The sequence below is a fragment of the Elaeis guineensis genome, chromosome 5 (assembly GCF_000442705.2).
Source record: "Elaeis guineensis isolate ETL-2024a chromosome 5, EG11, whole genome shotgun sequence".
NCBI lineage: Eukaryota > Viridiplantae > Streptophyta > Magnoliopsida > Arecales > Arecaceae > Elaeis > Elaeis guineensis.
The window spans coordinates 127330222-127355856 of NC_025997.2; the positions used below are offsets into that span (position 1 = coordinate 127330222).

At 37.2% G+C, this 25635-nt stretch overlaps 2 protein-coding genes across 3 annotated transcripts; both read right to left on the reverse strand.

Moving 5' to 3' along the window:
* Positions 1 to 510: 510 nt before the first annotated feature.
* LOC105045834 (jasmonate-induced oxygenase 2) lies at positions 511 to 3288 on the reverse strand. The gene is made up of 3 exons (XM_010924256.4): positions 2746 to 3288; positions 2304 to 2634; positions 511 to 913 (listed from the first exon to the last, which is right to left on the reverse strand). Exons 1-3 carry the CDS (start codon positions 3243 to 3245, stop codon positions 668 to 670), a joined length of 1077 nt encoding a protein of 358 aa, XP_010922558.1. The 5' UTR covers positions 3246 to 3288; the 3' UTR covers positions 511 to 667.
* A 10037-nt stretch (positions 3289 to 13325) lies between these two features.
* On the reverse strand, positions 13326 to 24895 carry LOC105045833 (PHD finger protein ALFIN-LIKE 1). 2 transcript variants are annotated; one of them, XM_010924255.3, is made up of 5 exons: positions 24686 to 24895; positions 24545 to 24577; positions 24206 to 24428; positions 13954 to 14074; positions 13326 to 13885 (listed from the first exon to the last, which is right to left on the reverse strand). In XM_010924255.3, exons 1-5 carry the CDS (start codon positions 24783 to 24785, stop codon positions 13634 to 13636), a joined length of 729 nt encoding a protein of 242 aa, XP_010922557.1. In that variant the 5' UTR covers positions 24786 to 24895; the 3' UTR covers positions 13326 to 13633. The 2 variants fall into 2 exon arrangements, with proteins under 2 accessions (XP_010922557.1, XP_029120617.1); XM_029264784.2 differs by lacking the exons at positions 24206 to 24428; positions 24545 to 24577; positions 24686 to 24895 and adding an exon at positions 14247 to 14481 and having other exon boundaries at positions 13954 to 14114.
* Positions 24896 to 25635: the final 740 nt, after the last annotated feature.

The window sequence follows — 25635 nt, forward strand, 5'->3', positions numbered from 1 at the left end:
TGGGTTGCCAGGACTGGTTCAAGATTAAGCCTTGCATACAAACTCCCTTACTGTTAAATTAAGTTCGCTGTCTTCCTTGACAGCTTCTAGATCTCCACGTGTTTTTACACAATCAAGATAATATATATATATAATATTTTTTTTTGACGTAATCTATTAATTATGCTTGGCCTTCTCTTAGCATTGGCATTATTGTAGGCAATCTCTTATAGTATAATATTGTTATTTTTTTTTAGGGAACTATGGTATCTGTGGGTTTTAACATAGGCAGTTTTACACATAGCTCCTAACCAAAATATTTCCGGAGTTTGTTTTTGTACACCTCAAAAATAAAAGCTAGTGCTGTACTTGCGCTTATATCTCCATGCAAGGAAGCAAATGAGACAAATTAATACACCAAGAGAAAATGAGAGTATTTACTAAATGCACTGAATAAGCTATCTCAAAGAAAACTAAGATCCAAAAGAGAAATTTTAAAATAAGAACCAAGAGAGAGATTAGCCAAGAAAATTTAGATTTATATCAACGCTAGAAGGTCGAAAACATATATGATTGATTTATTGATTACTTTCTTTTTCTGTCATCTGAGAATTCATTTGCACATCCCTTGTTTTTGGATAAAACACATGGACCATACATGGGATGGTAACAACACAAGATGTTTAGACTACATGGCCTTCAAAGATTCCACCACTGATTTGCCATGCAGACCCAACTTCCTCACGTACAGCCTATACTCTTCGAATTTAATTGTTGGATAGAGTGGCGGATGGTGCGGTGTCACAAGCTCTGGAGCAGGTCCGATGGGCAAGTCAGCTCTAGGGTTGTAGAAGAAAGCTAAGGATAAGCGCTCCTCTACAGAATTTGCGATCACACGATGCTCCACACTATTATAAACTGAGTTGCTTATCACCTGATTAACCCACATAATTTAGCATACACCAAAGTACTCAACTATTAGTTAGCTCACAAATTATCGAAGATGAGTTGGTTGTCCCAATCATGGCAGTCCGTGATTGATGCAACGATCATGATTGGATTGGCCCATGATAGCTTTTACATTACATAAGCAGTTTGCTATATCTACTCTAATCATTGTCGTTACTATCTGGAAACCCATTATTAGTGAGTAAATACATAAAAAATCCATAATAAAAAAAAAAAAAAAAGAAAGAAGAGAAGCATATATGAATATGCATGTGGTGCATTCCACCTAGCCATGTAAACTTTTTAATTTGGACATATGGATAAGTTTCTATAAGTCAGTTTTAAAAATAAATGATTATATTTAAGAATGTTATATATAAGATCCCATTGAAGCGAACAATAAAGAGACGATAGAGATGTCAGGATGAATGAAATGCAACTAGTTTAGATGAAAAGCAATTAGGGATATTACATAATTTAAGGTTGGGTCGGATTGAATCAGGTCAAAAATTATAAAACCTTGCCTGATCTAGTTTTTACTTCGGATCCATTTTTGACCTCGAGTAGACGGATCTTTAAAAATAGATTGAATTGGGTTTAAGTATGTTCAGATTGAATCAACTCATAGATCAATTCAATCCATTTGCATCCCTAAATTAGGGTAACAATGCGGGGTGGAGTACTGTTTTTTCTTTCTTTTTTTTTCTTTTTTTTTTTTTTTTTTTTTTTGTTGCAGGGCACGATGGCAACTGAACTTACAAGACCCTTTTTAGAGCAAAACAACTGTAATAAATCAAATGTGACCTTTCATGAAAAAAAAATTATAATACCTGCATGATGTAGTTAAAAAATTATATTTACAGGTCAAATATTATTTCTAAATTTATTTTAAGATGGTCTCTATGGAAGAAAATTTTTTAATACGTCCCATTAATTAATTCCTAAATTTAGGAAGATGCAACAATCTTGAATTAATTAAAAGTTCAATTCTCTCATGTTCAATCAAAGAAAAAAAAAATGATATTGAAATATCACAACCTATTGTAAATAAATGATGCAGAAAGAGACAATGGAGCGTATAATGTATCAAGGGCCTGTTTAATTGCGAGAAGCCCCGCCGGCCGGATCCAGCTGGATCGACCGGGGAAGCAGAGAAGAAGAAACGGCGATCGAGGAAGCCATCGTGGGTTCGTGGGTTAAAAATAAAAAACACCTCGATCTCATCAGCCCGCAACCCTAAGATGGCTCTTTCGGTCATGGTTTCTCCTCCTCCTCCCCTTCCCTGCAACCCTGCGATGGTTCTTTAATTCTTCTTTCGGTCATCGTTTTTCATGTACAAGGAAAATATCCCAGATATATTATTCCGAGAAGAATACCTGAATCTGATCACCGACGTTGACGATGAACGCCCCGGGGGCAGGCTGAACAGAAATCCATGCATCCCCCTTGCGAACTTGGAGGCCCCGGACACGCTCGTCCGCCAGAAGGACGGTCAGGCCTCCAGGATCGGAGTGTGGCGAGAGGCCGAGGGTCAGCTCCGGCTGCGGGCACTTGGGATACAAACACACCCGCATGCAAGCTCCAATGTCGTCTCCGCCGAAGACCTTCTGGAGGTAGCCCTCATCCAGTCCCAGACCTATCGACAGCACCTTCATCAGCACCCCACAAAGCTTCACCAACTCACGTCCATACTCTTCAGCGGTCCCCCTAATTATGATCGATAAATCCAAATAATCCAAACCGAATCATAAATGATATCACGGAATGGTGGTTGTTGATTATATCATTAATCTTGGAAGTTTATGATCATGGTAGTACCTTAAGGTTTCAGGGCGGAGAGGCCATTTGTCGAGGTTCTTCACAGAGTCTGGAGAGAGATGGAAGAAGAAGTAGTCGGTCCAGTCCAAGATGGCATCTTTCGCCACCCCGAGGCGGCTGCCGTAACCCTCGTATGACTTGGGGCTATTGGCGTAGGCCTTTTTCTCCTCCATGGGAAGGTGGAAGAATTCCTTCCACAGCTTCCTCATCTTTTCAACCAGATCGAGGCTCACGCCGTGGTTCACCACCTGGAAGAAGCCCCATTCCTTGCATGCATCCCACATCGCCTGCATGGTAGCCCGTCGTTCCCCCGAGTCGCCGACGAGGCCGCCGAGGTCGATGACGGGTATCTTCAGGCCCTGCTCGGGGCCGTCGAGGAACGAGACAGCATGAGGCCGCTCGGAGGGGGGTTTGACGTAGTTCGCGGGGATCTCCGTCAAGCCGCTCTCCGATAAGGACTGGACTGGGACGACCGGCTCGGGCCACTCCTGGGAATCCATGTTGGTGTGGAGTGGGGTACAAAGATTAGGGTCTGAGGAAAAGATGATGATGGGTTGGTGTTAAGCGTGGAGATGGGGTATTTATAAGCTTGAGTTCGGGTCATAACTTGCTGCCACGTCCGTGCACGGAACCTGGACATCTGCCAGAGGCGAGTTGTTTTCATGTTTTTTTTGCTGGTTTTTTGTTTTGGTAAGGTTCCATGTTTTGCTGTTTGCCTGCGTTTTTTTTCTACCAGTCTCTCTGAACAGACTTGTTGTCGCATACATTGCTTTCCTTCCAAACAGTTTTTTGTCTAATTCATGTTAGCAAGAATAAACAACGGGGGATGGATGAATTTTATATAATAAATCAGTCCTCGACTCTAAAAGATCGTCAACCGGAGAATCATGGAAGAAATTTTTTTCGCGATGCAGTAGTTCCACTGTTCGATGCTAGAAATTATGTTTTGACTAGATTTAATCTACCATATATTTTTATTTAGATAAAGTTCATAAAAAAATATCATATTATCATTTTGAAGTGAAAAAAATTCTGTATCCATCTCAATTTTGATATGTTAATATGATTATAAGGATGTGTTGAGATGGCATTTTTTTGTTTAAAATATTGATATGATATCTGTTTATATTATTTCTGTCTATTCTATATAACCAATACGTTAAGTTTGCCCAAAATTTTTTGTCTTTTATATGGTTTGAGATGGAGAGAACTATTGGAGTATTAAAGAGAGAGAGGAAAATGGGCATAAATTTTTTATGATACTTGTGATGTAATGTATGATAAAACGTATTATATATACTGTTCATCGCATAATGGTTGACTGCATGCGGTCGTGCATGATATGCACAACACATTTCGCATTCATACGACCGCATGCGATGCATCGATGCGTCATATGACGTACCGTAGAGAAAATATAATTTGCGTAACTGATATGATGTCATGGCTTACTGACGCGGTCACATAATTAATTAAACGTGTTTGGTGTGAGGTTTCCGCGGTAGGTTTCATTGCTTTAATGCTTTTGCGAGGAGGTTATCGTCCGGTTCCGGAACGAGAGCTGTCGGCCAGGACACAGCGACCAGACTTGATGACCTGGCAAACCCTGCGCCACTCCTGCCGAGGTATCCTATTGGTCCCCACCAATTGGAACCGGGTGTATTCCGCATGCTCCACTCTCGCAAACAAAAATGGAGATGCTAGAAGAATGAGAAATGGTGTGAAGAGGGGAATAAGTGGCCGCCACCCGGCCGTCGCTGTTAAGCTCCCCGTCGAGATGCACGTGGTCCGCTGCATCATTCCGGTTATTCTATTCCGCCATGCGAGAAAGGATGGAATGGCGTAACATTGTCAATTTCCACGGCGCTGCGCCGCGGGAGAACAGTGCGTTCCAAAGCGCTATCACACCCAAGCTAATATATCTTACACACACACACGCTGAAATAAAGAGTTCTATATCGACAGTGCTTCCATCTGCTATATATATATATATATATATATATATATATATATATATATATATATATAGCCTCTGACAGATTATTAAGATAGAGATCTTCACACTAACCTACGAATCAAAGTTTTCAGACAGTCATGAATTTTATCTATGTAGATAAATAGAATTGGAAATAGATCAGACTGGATCAGACCACATCCTTATCCGAGCTCAGTGCAAAATATGTTTTAAGGCTTCGGGTTAAGATTAGGCTCGAAAATATTTTAAAATTTAAAGTTCGAGCCTAATCCAAACTCAATCGGACTAGCCCAAGCCCAAGCCCAAATCCAAAATCCGACCCGAACCCCCTCCCTCTCTCTATTTTTTTCTCCTTTCTCTTTCTCTCTCAAAACCTCCACAACTCTCTCTCTTTCAAGTCGCCGGCCCTCTCCTTCCCTCCTTTGTCTCATCCGACATGGCACCGCCACGTAAATCAAGACCATCATCGGAGCAATGAGGAGGATGATCGTGAAGATACAGAATGGCTATGAAGACACAGGACATGGAAGCACCATTGTCGCCAATAAGGTCATCGGTGAGGAGGTAGACCATGATGACCGCCGCCATCGTATTTATCGTCTGGAAGTGCTTGGTCTCGATCACATCCTCCACCGTTGTTGCACCTATAGGGGACTCACGAAGAAAAAAATATGGCGGTAATGTAGATAGCGATGGAGACAACGATGAGCATGAGAAGGAAGGCGGTCGGGTTGTTGCTGAAAAGGGTGGATAAGAGCTCGGTGAAAATCGTAGTGCTTAGACTCGATGATCTGGCCATTCCTCCATAAGCAGGAGTCACTCGTACATGATGTTGGTGAATGAGGCGGCGATGACGACCATCGGGCTAGTGATGAAGAGGGCACTGATAACATTCCCTCCGACTACCTGCCCCTAGCCTCCAACGAGGAAGATGGTGAGGCTGGTGGCACCTGGGGGAGCTCAAAGAGGGAGGAAGGAGCCGAAAAAGGACAAGATCTTGAAGCAGTCTTGGAGGCAGCCGGCGAGGCTTTACCCCACTTTGAGGAAATGAAGAAAAAAAATAAAGAAAAAATTGAAATGGGCTAGCGCTTGCAGTCAAGCTCGAGCTCAAGCCGGACCAATGATAGGTCCGAGCCCGTCCAAAAATGAAATGGACTTTATATCTGAGCCCAAATCTAGCTTGATTTTATTCAGATCTAGCCTGAAACCCAACCTGCAGTCAAGCCAGCTCGAAGCCCATCGGGCCGGCCCATTTCTAGCCTTATGGCTAAACAAGCTGACAGTCTAAAGTTGGCATGGAGCCAAGGCTCCATGCCAATGGCTGCGTCTGAGATTCTAGGATACTATCTCTTCTTATCAACTGCAGAACTTCATTTTCCATCTGCGGTGAGTTCTGACCACAAGGTCGATAAGATTCTAACCATAGGCTTGGTTGATGATAAAAAGTTGGTCCGCCTTGATTTCTTAACTCTCTCCGATGCTTGGGATTGTCTCATCGAGTTGTCAGTGAGTGCTTGGTTATATCCGGAGGAGAGGAAGGTTAGTTCAGACAGGAGATTACCTCCATAATAGTAAATATTAAATAGTATTATATATTTATGTTATATTTATATATGATATATCTTTGGAACGTTTATACGTGGTATATGCATTCAATAAATATAAAGATTAATTTTTAATGGGGGATAAATATAAAAGAATCTGTTCCCTTATTCATTCTAGGATTACAAGAGGAAAAAACTCCAAAATTAAATAATTTTTTTGGAGATTTAAAACTCTAAAAAAGAATAGATGTCAAGTCTCATTAAGACTTTTAAAATATGCAAAAAATTTTGAGTCACCCAGTAAGGACATGTGTCAACTTTGCTTATTTATCATGTTGTATTAATAATAAGATTGTAAGACATTTATGGAAGAAGAAATTCAAGTTTTCATAGAATTATTAGGCATTTAAAACTCTACAATATATATTAGGTTTGCTAAAATTTGAAGGTAAACAAAATGTGCCATGCGCATACGAGAAATAAATATAAGGTGGCTCTTAATGAGGTTCTGGATAAATCAAGCAAATGCCATTGATGGTGACTATTAAATTTTGTGTTAGGCTTTCTAATCCTAATAATTATTGTTTTTTTTTTTAATTAATGTGCTTGGATTATAGAACCATCCTTTTTAGTGATGGTATTTTATAAAATATGCTGGTGTAGGCATAATCCTGATCCATACAGTTTACTGGATATATGAATGGATTAGCTAATTATTGATTCGAGCATTGTGGGTCGATATAAGTGATTGGATCAGGTGTCAGTCTGGTCGAACTTGAAAATTTGAGTCGAAGCTTGGTCTAATCAATTTGAATCCTATCAACTGGATTTGCAGTTTTGTCTAACTTCTGCTGCATGAAAGCCTTCTGCTGCATGAAAGTGAGTTGGCAATCATCTCAAACACAAATTTCAATATAGCTATACAAAAATCACAATAAACATATACAAATTGGGCCACTTAAATTTTATTATAAACATATATTTCTATATTTATCTAAAAATATATATTCTAGATTATGTGCCAATTCCTGGATGATAGAAGAGTGAAAATATTGAAGTATTAGTATCATTCTTTCTATTAATTATTTTTTTATTCAAGTTTAATGATACTAATCAATCTTTTTAAATTAACAAAATCTAAATCTATTAATTTTTATTGAACTTAATAAAAAAAATTAATAAAATAAATATTTTATATATACATAAAGATAATTTTTAGATAATTATATAATTGATGAAAAATAATATTTAAAGATGATATATTTTTTTAAATAAAGAAGATATCCCGTGCATTGTGCAGGCTTTATGCTAGTGGATCTTATATAATTTTTCGTACTGCTTTAGGTTAGACATGGGCAATGGGCCGTGCCAAACACAGCACGGCTCTATTAAGTACGGCCCAAGCCTATTGAGCTGAAAGTTTAACGAACCGTGCCATATAGTAAACGGACCATGCCTGACACGATTCGTTTAAACAAAACTCCGTCCTAGACCTAGGGGTGGTGGGTCATGCCAGACCCGATCCGTTGGCTCGTTAGACCCGCATACCTGATGGATCTAATGGATTTTTTCAATTTTTAAAATATAAAAATAAAAAAATATTAAGTAATAAAAGTATAGGAGAGATAGAAAATATAAAATGAGAAAATTATATTTTTAATCCTTTAATATTTATAATATTAATGCACGTTAAAATTTAAAAAAATTAAATAAAAATAAAAAAAATGAAAAAAATCAATGAATGATGAAGTTCTTCAAAATTAAAAGTATGAAAAGAACTCTATTTCTTAAAATTATTAAAAAATTAAATAATTTAGAAATATGATGAGAATCTTGTTTCACACGAGGACCACAATTGGGAGGCCAGTCTTCTTTGACTGAAATTTCTATTTTTGTAGGAGTATGCTTTTTTAGGACATGATTTTCTAAAATCTCATCCTGAAGAAAATCTTCTTCATAGTTGCACGACCTTACTCGCTTAAAATTTTATATTGATGCATCCTCTTGCCAAATTTTAATTTTATTAGAATTGACTTCATCTTTTGAATATGATATGAATTTAGAAATATTACCATCAATAGAAAATATCATGATTAATATAAAAAATGTAACTAAAAATAAAAAAAAAAAAAATAGCGGATTGTTGAGAACTTTAGCAATTGAATAGAAGAAATAACAATAAAAAGAATTGGAGTGGGTATAGTAGAAAATGGTGAATTGATGTGCGGTAAGAATGGAAGAGAAGAGGACTATGTATGGGGGACTATTTAAGGGGGGCGGGATGATATGCGGGCTAGGCCGTGCCTAGTCCACAGGTCGTGCCAACCCAGATCTTTATAGATCATGCCGAGCTTGGGCTGCGGATGGCAAAATTCTCGATCCAACCCAACCTCTTTAATATCTTGTGCCTAGCACAACTCATTACTATAGCAAATGGGTTCCCGGACAGGGTCGTGTAATGGAGTACCAGCCCGGTGCCCACGTCTGCTTTGGGTTCAAAATGCAAGTCTTTTTGGTTTGGCTGCCTGGGCCCCAAAGAATGAGAAATTATATCCTGAGCATGGATCCCCTGTAGTGCATGCAGGGCATTACAGAATGCGGTGCATTCATGGTACTACGATAGACGGCCATCAATATATATATGGTATGCATCGCACAGCCAACACACATGCGCATTCTTTCATCATAGAATGGACAGCATCCATGGGTGCATGGCACCCAGTGATGCAATGTACACACCATAAAGCATCTGTGCTCTTATATTCCACACAGCATGCACCTGACTGCTATACATGGCGCCAATCACAACCGTTTGTTTCTGTAGACTCTATTCATTGAGCACTTATCTCAGTACACTGATTAAAAAATAAATGACCGTGATTGGCTATGTACACTGCTCACGTAGGATATAATTTCTTCCAAACATCAATTACATTCCAAAACCACCGTAGTCAACAGCAACATATTAACCAAGCATCACACCATGGACGTTTCCCAAAAAAAAAAAGAAGCACGCTGGAAAGAACCAAACCTGGCACTTCCTCCTTCATGGATTCAGTAATTGCAACTCATGGCTGAATTGGAAAAAGTTCGGCTCATTGGTGAGAAACATGCAAGGGGGCTCGCATTTGCATCACTGTCGCTTCTATATTGCGCATTATTGCTGATGCCACCCTAAACTCATCTCAACTGAATTAGACCACCATACATTACGGTTCAAAGTGCGAACCCGAAAGGATCCCAATTCACCTTCCAAGTGCTATGCTAGTTTGGGTTCGGCTTTTTGGCCCCGTCTTTGTCAGGGTACAGAAGAAATATGAAACTACAATGGACGGACATGGGTATAAGCAGTTTTACTCGCGAAGTTTTATGCAACTTCTTAATTTTACCATTAAAAAAAAGGCAAAATATATTTTTGATCTCTAAAGTCTACTGCAATCTTTTAATTACTTAAGTTCAAAAAATTCAAATGCTCTATTTTTTAAACCATTTTAATATGATCCTTCCTCTAAATTTTAGCCACTTTTTTTCATCGAAAATTCTAACCCGCAATAACTGATGGTTTTGTAATGGAAACTTATTCTTGCATGGGAAAACTATTTAAATGGAAATGATATGGCAATAACTGAGGCGATATGGCATTAAATTGAAGAGATATAGTGGTCAGAAATTCATATTTATAGATGATGTGGCATATGGATGATGAATGATGTAACAGATAAAAATTTTATTTCGATGATATGGCTCAGGATGATGATGGGATATGTGCTATAAAATTTTTTACCCACAAATTTCTAATCATTGATTGCCATATCATCATCTTTATACCACATCATGATCTATATGTCACATCCGTACTCCTATACTACATCATCACCCGTGTTTCACAAATTTTAGTCTTCTAAGTTTCACAAGTGATTTTACATGATCTTTATAATTTTAAATCTCGAATTAGGTCCTTAAATTTTTAAGTGTGATTTAATTTTATTTTTTCTGGCCTCATGGCAATGCAAATGACATTTTTGAAGCAGTGTGAGTCACTGAACGAGTTTAGAAAGTCAGAGATAAGGTCGGTGTTCAAAACAAAGAGGTTGCTAGATCCATATATAGTCTTAAAGCAGATCAAGTTCAGAGATCTGAAGACTATCACCATGGCCATAACAGTGATGGTGAAGAAGTGCGTGGGCTCAATATTCTCAATTTTATTATTATCGAGCTCACTACCATTATCATTTTTTTCTTAAAAAAGAATAGATTAGCAATCATGGACTATGCAACTAAGAATCTCAGATATTTGCTCCAACTGAAGTAGAATGGGGAAGTCAAGATAATAAATAAACTAAAAATAAAATTTATTTTTTTCTCTTTTATTTATCCTCTTTTATTTTTTATTTTTTGTGTTCAAATCAGACTCTCTACATTCATATTTTAGGAAAAATGGGATCAAGGGACGGAACAGAAGATTAAATGAATAACATGTAATGGCCTATTAAGTATGATCACGGTGATGTAGATATTTTTCCATCATGTATATTTATGTTTGCTTTGGTGAAAGGTAGGAGGAAAAGGAGGATAGGGGCAAGAGTATGATTGAAAGTGAAAAAGAATTGACAATAAAATAATATATTTTTAATTTATTTTTTTATTTTTAGTGTGTATATGTGTGTGTGTGTGTGTGTATAATCTCTTCATATTAGTTTGAACTATCTTTTTCATATTTATTTTATATCAAGTCACACTTAAAATCAAAGGACCAAATTAAGATTTTTGAAATATAAAAACCATATAAAAATAATTGTGAAAAATAGAGGATCAAAAACTTAATTTATTGTTTATGGGTGATGACGTGGTATATTGATGATAAAATGATACTCAATAACTGGATATTTTTTAGCAAAAAATTTCTCATCATGTACCATGTTATCATCTATATGTCATATCATCAATTATATATCATATTATTACCCATGCACCACATCATCAAATAAAAAATGTCATCATTTATGCCTTATTACAACTCATATGCCATATTATATCATCTATGTACCACATCATCTGCGAGCATTGATTTCTGACTATTACATCTCATAGACTTAATATCATGTCATCTTCGTTGGTACATCATTTGCGAACATTGATTTCTGACTATTACATCTCATAGACTTAATATCATGTCATCTTCATTTAGACAATTTTTATCATATAAACACTAGTTTAAGTCATACATGCACAGGTATAAGGTTTTTCAATGAGAGTGGCTGAAATCCAGAGGAAGGACCACATTAAAATGGTTTAGAAAATAGAGAGACCAAATTTAAATTTTTTGAACCTAAAGGATCATTTAAAATATCATACTAAACTTCAAAAAACCAAAATTTTATTTTATTTAGAAAAAAGAAAAAAGAAAAAGTTGCTCCTTTGCACAGTTCACCTTCAGCATTAGTCCACCTAAGAGCCTGGATTGGTGTAGCATACGGGGTTTGTGTCCATGGCAAGCAGGCCCCATGTACAAGCCCACCAATCACTGCGCTTCGCACAGGGAGTTGAATGGCGCTGGGATGCTTTTTCCAACTTTTAATTCATGCTTATATCATGAAAGGACTAAGATGCTAACTACTTGGTGATTCAATTTGGGTATCCTAACATTTACCATATTTTAGTACGTCGTATATAGTGTAGTGCTTTTCTGTTGCTATGAGTTTTGACACGATGCCAGGACTGATGCAAATCAAGCTCATGAATAATACAATTCTGCATTGTTTGATCCAACTCCAGTCCGACTTGTTCCGTTGCCACTCTAACGCCGGCATCCACATGTAGTCATCGTCATAGGTCGCAAATGATATTATTCTAATTTGTTTGATCCTAATCCAACCCAAGTTGTCCTATAGCCACTCCGCCAACGTCAATATGCAAATATTGATCTCCTTTCATCATCATGATAGTCAGGATACGAATAAATCAAGCTCATAAATGAAAGTCTTAATTTATTTTATCCAAATCCAATCTAAGTTGCCTCATTGCCACTTATCATCATCATTCCTAGAAGTGCAATCCTTTCATCATCATAATAGTCAAGATAGGTATAAATCAAGCTCGTACATGATAGTTTAATTTGTTCCATCCTAATCCAATCTGACTTGTCTCAATGTCGCCGCTCCTACACCACACAAAAACTCCAGTTGAGCTTATCATCATCATCGACATCATCCATGACCAATCAGCCCTGAAATTTTCACTTGGTAATCCAACTCTGCTATGCAATATTCAACTATTTTTTAACAAATCAAACCCTGTCTTAACCAACCCTAAAATACATATGGTTGATAGAAAGAATACATACGATGGAAAGACATCAAAATTCATGGAAAATCTAAAACCTCGGGTCCCCTTTCGAACAGTGTATGTGTACTCTGACAGTCTTAACTTACAAACTAGGTCACAAAATCAGCATAATGCTGTAACATAAAATTAAAACTGCAAATCAGTTTTGCCCTACATTCCAGCTGGAATCATACCACATGATGCATTTTGTCACGCTGAAAACATTATCTAAAGCATTTGCCAAACAAGATACCCAACCCAATCCCATCACAAGCTCTCTTTTTTTTTTAATCGCAAATTTAGCTGAAACACTGTGAACTTCGGTATCAAAAAAAATCCTAGCAAAACCAGATGTGTACACCTGGTGATCACATAAATTGCACCAAATCCACATGCTCAAACAGGAAACAGGAAAATGGATATCGAGTTTCCATTTTGATCTTCCTGTGACAACCCCTCTTTTCATTTTTGTTTTTCTTATGTTGGACCGGCGGACTGATCCTTACCAGGTAAAGCTTTAGCTTTGCTCGCTACTTCGAAACAACATGGCACTGCTTTATGTTTCTCGTAGCCACGTCTCCTTTGTGCTTTCCCACCAGAGTCTGCTACAGACGTCCATCACTCTTTTATTCTAGTCCAGAAGACCACCAAAGCAAGTGAAATGTTTGGCATTTATGCAACCACCAAGCAGCTTTGAGACAAACATGCCCGTTACATCCATCATGTTCGCCAAGATATCTACAGAACACAACATCCATTAGGAGAACGAGAACTTCTGAAGCAGTCGAGTACTCAGAGGACAGAATTACATACAAAGACCGTATTTAACCATGCCTTTTATTCTATTGTCCCAAGACAAGCACCTCGAAATTGAAAGAGATCCTTTTCTAGAACAGTCCTATGTTGCTATAGCTTATATCATGATGCAGTATAACCACTATAACATTATAATAACAAGCAACCCTTAACCCCCTAACATACTACCATTGATCAGAACATGAACTCAACAGCTTAAGAAGTCAGTATAGAAGGACAAGATAATCAGTCACTGCCTTCCTCTCTTGGAACTGCAACTGGGGCACTTGTATTGCTTTATGTTCTCGGCTTTAGCAGGTGTTATCTTCACACACTTCCCATGGAACCACCTCTCGCATACATCACATGCAATCCAGAACTCATTTGAACTGTAGTTGCTACCACAAATTCCACAGAGGGTTTCACTGTGTTCATCATCGTCTTCGCCATACCCCTCGTCAACTGTTTTTGAATTGTTTTTCGACTGCCCATCACTTGATCGCTGAAAAAAAGGGAATGGATTAAGAAAAGTGAATAAAACCGATAAATACTAATTTTAAGATATCTTACCTTGGTTGAGTGTCTGGATTTACTTCCGCTGTCTACACCACTCTTGTCTTTTGCTGGCTTCCTATCAGTCACCACTTCAAATACAGTGGGCAGCTCATTTATCATGCTGAACAGACGTTTTCTGTCGGTTTTGAAGAATAACAGAATCAGGTCCCATAGTTCTTGCAGCCATGTGCGTTAAGGTGCAGGTTAGGTCAGATAGGCTTCCAGAAACTTAAACGTAATAACAGCAATTAACAACAACCATTAAATTAGAATGCTTAGTTTACAAATATATATTGTCATGCAAATACCTTGATTAACTTGATAATAGACTAGCAACAATTGAGGCAATTTTGACATCCAACCATCTATAAGCTCAAAAGGTTGGTCCAACATGCTTTTAGCACTCATTAGCAAATTTCTGCAACACTGAACAGCTGCCCAACACTTTTTACTCTTCACACTCACGATGAATCTAAAATCCATCACATATGAACCAGAAGCTAAAATATTTGAAAGATCAGGTACCATATGCACGTACTGCAGTTGATCATTGCAGATTAGCTAAGCTTTCCATACAAACTTGGGAGAAACCTGAACAGACTCTGCTTCATCAGCTACATATGCTCCAAGTCACATAAATTCTTGTAGAAAATAAACAACTAAATTGACATCCAATTCTTTATTTAGGGCTAACCTATTTCCATGCTAAGCTAATATTAATTAATCTTAAGAAAAGCTCAACTACATAATACAAACAAGCTACAGCTTCATGTTTAGCACCAATTCTTATGAATCTGAGTCAACCCCTCCAGACACAGATACCTTGAAGTTGGTTCTTTTTACAACGTAAATCTCACATAGATAACCAGGATGCGACTCGGACCTTTTTATATACCTAAATTCAATATTTTATAAGAAATCTTAAGGATCAAGAAAAACATGAAAAAAATACAAACAAATATATGAGGGCCATGTTATTGAGGCTGGCAGTCAAGGAAAAGAAAGAAACAAAGTGTACACAGTGACCAGACTGTCAAGTGAACTTATACTGAAACAGGGAAAATTCTGATCCAAACATATTTTATCCCAGTATGGTAGTTAATAACATCTTGCTCGTGGAGCTATGTAGAAATCAGGCGACAAATTTAAATTAATAAAATATAGTCATTGGGCCCTTTTATCTAGAAATTGATGATCACTGGATAATGATGACCTCAGTCTTATTGTTTTAATCCAAATTCTAAGAACTAGTACGAGCTCGGACACACAATCCTGAAAAATCAGGGTTAGTGCCTGTTTAGGGGTTGCCTGGGTGCAAGGTGTCCATCTAAAAGCAGAAGTTTTTGTCGCTTATTCTGACTGTTCAGGATTATTGTCTGGACCTGCAGTTGTCTAGCATAACTCTTGTTTAATTGGTCCAAAATTTCACTGTCTATTCACGGTGGCTTGTTGAAACTTGAACAATGCTGACACTCAATTCCGAAGAAAATGCTTGTGGCCATATTCAACCATTTATCTTGGTTGTGTTTGATGTCATGTAGTGTGGGTAGCAAAGAACATGCAAGGAAGTTTCGCATCAAGACAGCTGGTTGTAAAAGCTCAATGCTTTTCTAGAGCTTTCTTAATTTAAATTTGAGCTCTATAGCTGACTCCATCATGACGGAACAAGATCAATTCATATTGCATCGTACACAGAGAATGCAATATTCAGTAAAGAGGCCTCCAACTGGTGGAAGATTATGCAAGTAGTATGAGTGCGAGGGATTTTGCCAGACAACCTTAACTATGGTAGACTTGGAAATGTGAATGAAATCAGTGCTAAATGTGCATAAGGGTCTGAAAAGTATTATGGCACAGCAACCTGCCGAGTATCTGTCACATCATAAACACTAAATTGGTGTCAATTTGTATGGAACCATTGATATTAAAAAATGGCAATCTGAATCATTAAAGGGGGAAAAGGCATACTTGAGCGAATGCCCGCCCAAACAAAAGGGAACACAGCAGCTTAAATATCATTAATTATTGAAATAGGTGAGCATGTCACATGCAAAGATATCCTCTTGAAGGCATGCCTAGGATCACAACACAGAGGAGAATATATGTCTTTCAATGGAAATGCAATTTTACATGCAAAATGCACAACAAAGTTAAATAATATAGTAGCAGTAGGACAAAGAAAGTAGACATGGCTTGCAATCTGATCTTTCAGAAATGGCAAGTTTGCATTGCATCGTAATGGTCAAGTACATGGCACCAGTTACTTTGTGAGATGTCTAAATGCACTCATGGTCACAGCTATGATACATGCCTGCAACTTTACCTGGAGATAAGCAAGTGTGTGGATGCTAAACTTATTTGAGATATCGCACTTAACGCTTTAGTTCATCAATAACTGAGTAGAATTTTGACTGGAAAGCTGTGAACTTTTCTTTCATTTTATTTATCCTTCAAAATCCTGTAATTTCTTTTCTGCAAGTTCTAAAAATATCATACTTTTATGTGGCAATCCAGAATAACAAAATTAGTAAACCTATCCAACTATCCAAGCATGTGCTCAAGTTTTACTCATCTTTTTGATGTGCCATACAGATTTCTACCAAAAACAAGAAAAAGAAAATTAGCTTCAAAGTGTAATAAAAATATAAAGCAGGATGCAGACAGCCAACTGACCGCTAACATCAACATAATGTCTAATCCATCATGTCTTTTCCATGTCAATATGTATCTAAATGAAGTTCTATATATTGTTTCTCACCAAAAAGCAGTGTTCTAGTACTATAATGGTAAGGATATGATATCTTACTATCAAGGGTACAGATATCTGAATCAAACTCAATTTTGAGTGGGTTTGTCGAACTCAGCAGAAGTTTCATCCCTTCTACTATTAAAAGCAAAACTCGAGCAGTGTGTGAGGCACAACAGGGGTTTATCTGTCTCCACCGCATGACTCAAACATGGCAAGTTCTAGACAAATTAGAAACAAACTGGAATCCACCATTGTGTACTGGAGTTCATAATCCAAATGTCACATTCTAGTCTCTAATTCCAGATGTTTTCATGAGTCTTCTTTTGTCACAACCATCAGCTATTACCACATACTTCTCTCAAGAACAACTACAATCCATCATGTTAAATTATTGCATAGTTGTAATCATCTTTGAAAATCCAATAACTGTTTAATTGAAAAAAAAAAACTATTATTTGTCATTCCATAACATCTAGTATTACTCCATCCCCATACTTCTTAGCTCTTCCAGCTTCCAGCTTGTATAACTCTATAGCATACACCAGTTCATATAAATCAGATAAATAAATAAGTAAATAAATAAATATTAAGTTTTGGTTTCATACATCCACTCTTGAAATTACATGGGCCCTACAATTCCACAACTTACAATATTTCCTTAAAATTCAGACCTTTCAAGCCAGCTTCCCTTCCAAAATTCTATCTGAAGTAATCAATTGACTAATTCATCTTAGCCTTGGAATCACCAAATATTACTGCTATACAAGGCAAATATTCCTCTATTTATCTCCAAAAACCCGGATATTGCCCCAAAATCTGGCATGATTTTCTGCATCTAGGAAATGATCAACTCATCAATATTGTTTTGAAAATCAAAACTTTTCCATATGTATTTTCTTTAATCCTATTATCTGAATAAAATAAAGGAAATTTGACATTTTTTCCTCTCAATTTTTTCTCTTACTCTAGCATTTTTGTCCTTTCCACACATCTTCATTCTATACTTTTCACCAAACCCCTTCGCCTCTTGGAACCTCAACTAACAACAAGGATGCAACTATATTTTCACCAATTCAATCATATTTTTTTTTTTGTTGTAACGTCTGCCTTACAAAGCCCTAGAGTATACACAACTTCTCACATCAATCACTACAATGTCCTGAAATCATTCAAGCAAAGCTGAAGAAGCCTCCATTAGTGCAGTGCCACTATAGTCGGCCACATAAATAGCGACCCAATCAGCAATATTGTTGGCCTCTCTATAGGCATGTCTAGCCACGCATGAGGGATGCTCAACGTGAAATCCAAATATCCACCCACAAGGGATGACTAACGCCTAGATGTTCTATCCCTACATTGATTCATGAGATGACCATGCTATAGTCCCCTTCCAAGATTATGTTGTCAGCCCATAAGATGGATCCCTCCCACACAGCTCTTGATTCGGCCAATAGTACCATCATCCCACAAAGTGAGGACCCACTGGCAGCTACCAAAGATGACCTAGAGTCACGAATAATTGAACCTGCTTCACCAGCCTGCTCTTCATTCTTCACATTACTATCAAAGTTTATCTTGAGGAAGCTAGGGGATGGGGGCTCCCAAGTGAAATGAACCATATAAGGCACAATAACTACAAGTAAAGAATCTTAGATTTCAATAGTTATCAATGACCCCTTCAAATTTCTAGCTTGAATGAAGTCCAAGGCATGGAGTGGAACTCTCACAATGATCACCACAGGGCTCTATCAGTGTTCTCAAATAGTCTATGGTTCTTGGCCAACCAAATGTAATAGGTTGCATAGCATAAGGTGATCTAGTCACCTTCAAATTCCATTCTCTTAATCATCAACCAGAAAAAATACAGTCCAGCATCATGGGTTTTCCCAAATCCCCTCCAAACCCCACCTTAATAAAGGGGGGAGAAAAAGAATATTGGTATGTGTTATGTTATGCACCAAATTTCATATATAGTTGATAAAATATTGAAATGGATTGCTTCTTGTTAAAATTACTTGTATCGACGATAAATTGTCAAGTTCTGCTTTTAACATCTCAATTAAGACCTTAGGGATTTATTCTAAAGATTTTGTTGACATGATGATGCAGCCATAACTGCATATTCTTCCAAGTATAAGCCTTCTCAAGACTGAAAGAGCAGTAAGACGCATAGCAACAAACATGCCATACAATTGATGAAAAACCTTTCAAATACATAAACAACACCTTCAAAAATGACTCAACATTGCAATACCATTAGGATAAAAAGTGAAGATTTAGTAGAAACTATAACACCATAGTTGATTATAGAAATAATTCATCATTGAGTCTATCAATGGCTAAATCCCCTATCAAAACAAGGGTCATCAAATTCTTTCCACAACTCCCGTTTAAGTTTTCTTACGTCTTGTCCATTGGTAACAATTTAACACATATGAATGGGCTCCAAATAGAAACACATCATGACAACTAAATTTATCCAGCCAATCTCAGTCAACTTTTTATCACATCAGACAACAGTACTTCATGAATTGCGGAATTGAAAGAGGGGCAAACTCTACAATGAACGTTAAGTTAGTTATCATTGCATGAGATAAGAACATAACTCATATTAGGGAATAAAGAAAAGGGAGAATTATGTTAGTTATCAGGAAAGAACTAAAGCATGAAATGAAGGTTCCATATTGAGTAATCTGGAAATAGAGCTTGCCCCTAGAAAAAAGGAACGAAAATTCCAAAATGGTTGCTCAAATCCTTACCATCCAGCACAAAAGTGAGAAAAAATACAATCAAAAGTCAATATACGTTCTGATCAAGCATGAGATATTCAAATTTTTACCACCACCCATCTTTCAAGACTACTATTGAAGGCATTTCTTACTTGTAACATCTAATCTCCAAACTACAAGTCAATATTACATGTTCCATGCCATGGGAAATGACTTGGATCCCAGGAGAATTAGATATACTGGAAAAACACATTGTCCAAAGAACATGGGAACAAGCACAACAATTCAAGTAATTCAAACTTGTTGTCTATATTGTCACTTTCATTGCCAAGTATGACTAAGCAAAAGCTTGGAACTTAGCATATGAAGCACAACAAATGCCATCTATCATAATCATATAAAGGTCACAATTGACTGATAAAGCAATATCAAGGACGTAAATGGTCACCACAAACCATCGTTAAAAGATACTTGATGACCTTAAGGATCACCTAAGATTAATCATCACTGGAAAAATATTAGATGATCTGAATTACGGTCATAGACCCTTTTATAAAATATCAAACAACCTCAAGGGTCACCATAAACCATCACTAGAAGAAATATCATATGAACTCAAGGATTGCATGGAAATATCTCCTTAGACCAGCATTTACCTCTAGGATTAAGATTCATATGCAAAAAAAGAAAAAGGAGCAACCTAAAGGATCATCATGGATCATTAAAAAGTTTCTGAATTCAACTAGCAACAATTTCAACATGCTTAACTCTCCACAAGGATGCGTTAAGTACCACCATCTTGGTTTTGTTTACATTCATTACAACGTTTTACATTGACTCTTGTCTATTCTACAATGGAATTCCAGAAAAAAAAATATAGGAACAAGAAAATGAATGTATACTGATAACCCTTTCCAATTGCAAACTCTACATGCTAGTATTTATAACTTAACAAATGATTTGATAAGACAAACAGGGCATAAATCCAAAAAGGAGCAATAGAAACATGCAACATCAGCTATGCGATTCTTTCGTGTGAGATCTTGGCATAATGCTAGAATTGTTCTACTTATTTGTTAGTGTTTATAGGTTGTAAATTTTAAGCTTCAGTAATTTCAACAATTTACAACCTTCCTAAACATGCAACTGGCATACGTCATTGGGATTAGATGTACAGCTAACTGCCAACACCTATGTATAACTAATGGTTACTGACATGAGAACTTGTGTGCTGACTATAAAAGGCTTCAAATAAGTCATGTAAAAAAACAATAATGGGAGTATCTTTGTGATGGTGACTTTCATACAATGCTTGAAAAACAATTCTTAAGAATATAATAATCAGCAAACAATGATCAAGAGGCAACATCCCCAAAACACTTGCCTCATGGAACATAACCCATGTAAGAAAATGCTCAAACATATATTCCTTTAAAATCAATCATTTGCAAAACAAAATCCTTCAGAGACACAATGCTCATTGCCACTATCATCCATTTATATCAATTATTTGGAGACATTCCTTCAAAGAACAAAAATTATTAAGAAACATGATACTTGGTATACCCCCCAAGAAGCATAATCCAAGGTAAATACAATCAAATATCTCCATTTAGTCTCCCATCGCCATTAGATTTCAACTCTTTTAAGATAGTCCATTTTTTTACTAGATATACCAGGAGGTGAGAAGGCATTGTAGATGCAAATTTATTCAACAAACTAGCTTCTTTTTTTTTTATTGTGGGGGGGGGGGTGTTGAAACCCTCTGCAGACAACACCCTCTATTATTCAAATAAAGTACCCTTTCTATTAGCTCTATTTCTAAATTAAATGCAATTTTAATTGCAGACTCCGATTTGAGTGATTGTGGGTGGAACGATATATGGTAAAGCTAAGGTTAGAGCTGCAGTATGGAAGGGATGGCAGGCATCAGAGGTGCGAGAGACCTTAAGGACTTTTCAGGGAAGTGAGATGCCTGGATCAATTACACTTTGCATAAGGAAAATAATCAAATGGTTTTGATGGGAGCTTCAGTTAACATGGGATCATACTTCTCTTTCAACTGAGCTTCATGTGTAAGTGGTCACAACTCTCAGATAGAACTAAAATTTGGAAGGGGACAACTAGGCCCTATTTGTTCAAGAAATTTTGCTGCTTTATGTTCTGAAAGTTTTTTTTTTCTTCCTTCTCTCTTTTTGCATCCAGCGCCCTAATCTAAGAAACCTATCTTCCTCCGACAGCCTTAATCACTTGTCTTGCATCTTCCCCTTCTCCTATCTCACTGCTCACCAAATATACGATTTTCCAGTCCATGATCTCATGTTTTAACACACTAATATAGAAGTATGTTTGATAAGTTAAAACAGAAGTGATATTCAGTGTTCCCAATCCTTTTCTTTTCAATTGTTAAATACAGAAAACTGACTGCCTTACATGTTTCTTTTCTCAGCAAACATGGAAATCATGTTTTATAAACAGAAAATGGAAAAATTGCCAAACACAACTCTACCACATATTTCCCTTTGAGAAAATCCATGAAGACTTTCACAAGGTCATCAAGAATTTGACAAAAATATTACCACCAACATCAAGTTTTGCCTATTGATTGGAGAGAAATAGGTAGCACAAAACCAAAGAGAATTTCTACAAAGGAATAATCGAAGATTTTGCAACTAGTTGTCGGCCAAACTTCAACCCTCTGAAGATTAATGTTGATCTCCAAATCAATTAATTGAGTTCCTTGACTTTCTCTTATTTCATATGATCCTTCTCACTTCCTACTCATTCAATCTTGTACTAGTTATGCTAACAGCTTTTAAGCTTCATATACTTTGTGAAAGACAAGTCTTAAACAAAGTATTCCATCCTTTTCTGTCAAAAACATGTTTCATTTAGAAATTTCCTTTGGATCTTCAATTTACTATCATTGGCCATTAGATTGTCTTGTCATTTGCCATCTAACTTGTGAAAGAACGTAACATTGTAATTGTCAAAGTCTTTCAGCTGTAACATCTTATATCTCTCTATTTGTGATCTCTTTTTCCTTTTCTCTTGAGACCAATACTAATAGTTTACCTATAAACCATAATCTTGTACCCTAGAATCCCCAAATATCTTTTTCATCTCCTCTAAAGTATGAATATCCTTTATGCTCTGAAAGATTTAATATTCCATAATATGGCATTATGGTTATTAACATTGTGGATCTTTCTAGTCTAACAACCATGAAATTAGACCTTTCTTTAGGAGTCAAAAACCTTCATATAATCGTATCCAAATGCTCCCAACAAGAAGAACCACCAAAGTGGACAAATTAGAAAAGTAAGTGATCCAAGAGGATTATCAGACTCGATGTGGACCACTTTGACTATATGGATAGGACTAGATAGGGTCCATGAGTGAGATCTACACACTGAAAAGTCGAATGGCATGTCAACTTTCAAAGACCATAACTCGATATATGATACTCAATTGAGATTTTTTTTTTCAATCCAAGTAACTTTTCAATATCTACAACATAGAGCTAACCCCTTAAGAGATTGAAACAGACCAAAATTTTATCATTTGGGCTCTGAAATGGACAAATCAAACTGAAAGGTTTCTTTTCGAGAAAGATCTTGACCAGGCGTATCTCCTAAATCGAGAAGAATCAAATGGAGAGACAAAACAAACCAAAATTTTATCATTTGGGTTCTGAAATGGACTGATCAAACTGAAAGTTTCCATTTCGAGAAAGATCTTGACCGGGCATATCTCCTAAACCGAGAAGAATCAAATGGAGTGACAAAAGATAAATTTGATATAGAAATCGAGATCTATTTCCTGTAAGACTTTGATTTTTTTAAGTTTATGTTTGCTAATCATGTTTATTTTAGAAAAATAAGCCCTATTAGAACTAGGAGAGGAATGTGATCCAAATTGTGCAAGGACAAACTTCACCATTATCAGTAAAGGCTATATACTTCGATTTTATTAGCATCAATGAAACAAGGGGACGTAAGCCATTCTTTTATTAATGTTTTCTTTTATTTAAATTTCTTTCAAAAGATTCGAGTAAAATGGGTTAAGCAAAGTTTCCTTCTCCCCAATTGGATCAGCAAGTTGGATTCACCTCAAGAAAATGGAATACTTAATCAACAAAAAATTACTAAGGACCGCCATACTCATTACATGAAATCCTTATCCTCTCTGGAGGAAAAATATACACTCCCAAGAAAGCTACAGATTACATATTTTTTCAAAGAATGGATAAAGCATCCTTTTCAAACAGCAAAGGATATTTAAGCCTCTCCTTGGATACAATCACAGGCTAATAGGTTTGTGTGCAATCAAGCATGCATTTTCACTAAGGAAAGCATGCTCCCTACAAGCTGATAGTCTTGCACAATGATGGTATTCAACAAGTCAAAATCAACAAAAGGATCTAAATTCTAATTTATATTCTTGGATGAGAACTTGTGGATATGGGGATCATCAGTCTACATATCCCCATTCAAATCAGATCTAACACATAAATCATAACTTGCCTAACCCTAATCCAGCAATCAGAGTCTCTGCATCCCCAGCCTCATTCTAAAGCCAAATTTACACGTGTTTTCTTCCTTCTTTCTCTGTTTGACATGCAATAACACATATTGTATAAATATCCAAAGAAATTACTTTTCACAGATATGAGATGAAAGAAAGAAAAGCATTAAATTATTCGACTTATCTTGGAGCTCTAACAATCTAACCCCCCTAGAGACCGCAGTTAAAATATAATAGAAAAATCAAGAAGCCTATGGCTTACCTTTCGTTGCCATTGAAGCGGGCTCCGAAGAAGAAGGCGACAGAGAGGAGCCACGAGTCGCTGTGCACCGCCACCAAAGACAGCCAGTCCTTCCGGTTCATCCCGTCCCTCGCGAAATTGATCCCAAGCGCCGGCTCCGGCAGCTCCGGCGGCACCTCCTCCGCCGGCAACGTCACCTCCCACATCCCTCCAGGATGCCCATACAAGCACAAGTTCTCCTTCTCTGCATCAAATCAACCGACACCCAAATCCCTCGATTCCAAGAACCAGATCCATCACCGAAACAACCCTGATCTCAAACTTATATCCATTTTAAAAAATGAAAAAAAAAAAACTCACCCGGATCGCACAGCGTATAGAACTCATCGACATCTGAGAGTAGAACAGATCACAAGAAAATATCACAACACAACAGCAACAAAAAAAGTGGAGAAGATCGAAGGAAGAGGGATTAGAGAAGGAGGTGGGGGAGGAGAGGACCAGTGGTGAGGGCGCGGACGATGGCAGCGCGGCGTCCGCTGTAGTCTTTGTAGATCTCCTCAACAGTCCGGGGGGCCGACGAGACCTGCACCACGTCCATGGGAAGCGAGCTCGATCCGGATCCAACCGGTGGGAGGCCGATCCCGTGTTTTTAAAGACGATAGAAGAATTTGTTGACGGCGCAATGCCGTGATCGGTAGCCAAGACATTATATGCGGAAAGCAACTGTGGATCCGGCTTGTATCTTTCGCACGAAAGAATGATTGATCTTCTTTCGCAATATCAACCGTTGGATGGCGCAATAGTCGCTTTGAGAGCCGTTCAGTCGATGGATGCGGGCATTGGGCGCCGCAATCCAACGGTTAATGTCGCAAAAGAACATCGATCACTCGTTCTCGCAAAAGATACAACCGGAACAACCGTCAAAACACCCCTCCCGGCACCGCCGGGAAAAAACAGGGATGTATTCATTAAGAATTTATAAATACACACTTTCCGAATGAACATACATTGCCTCGGGGGAATATATTCTCCAAATGCGGATTGTGTTTATCAATTAAATTTTATTTCTTTCCTTTTCTGGATTTTTATTACTTGCCTTTTACCTTGCTCCTGATTTTTGATATCCTTCAAATCAAGAGCATACATTATAATTAAGTATTGTGTTGGAGACTGGCTAATTTGGTTTGGACTTAATGGGTAGCTATTTTGCCCCTCTGGTGTTTGAATTTTATTTGTAAACGACGTTAAATGCCAAGCAATGATGTTGCATTATTATGTTAAATATAATGGTTGCATGAGTGTCGTGATTATATGTTTATTTCACTACTAGTCTGTTGATCCTAGTTGGTCAAGAGCTATTTCCTATTGACAAACGCAATTGTAGAAATTTTACCTGACAAATATTTTTAATTCTTAGATATTTTGTTTTTTGCAAAATGAAGAATTCT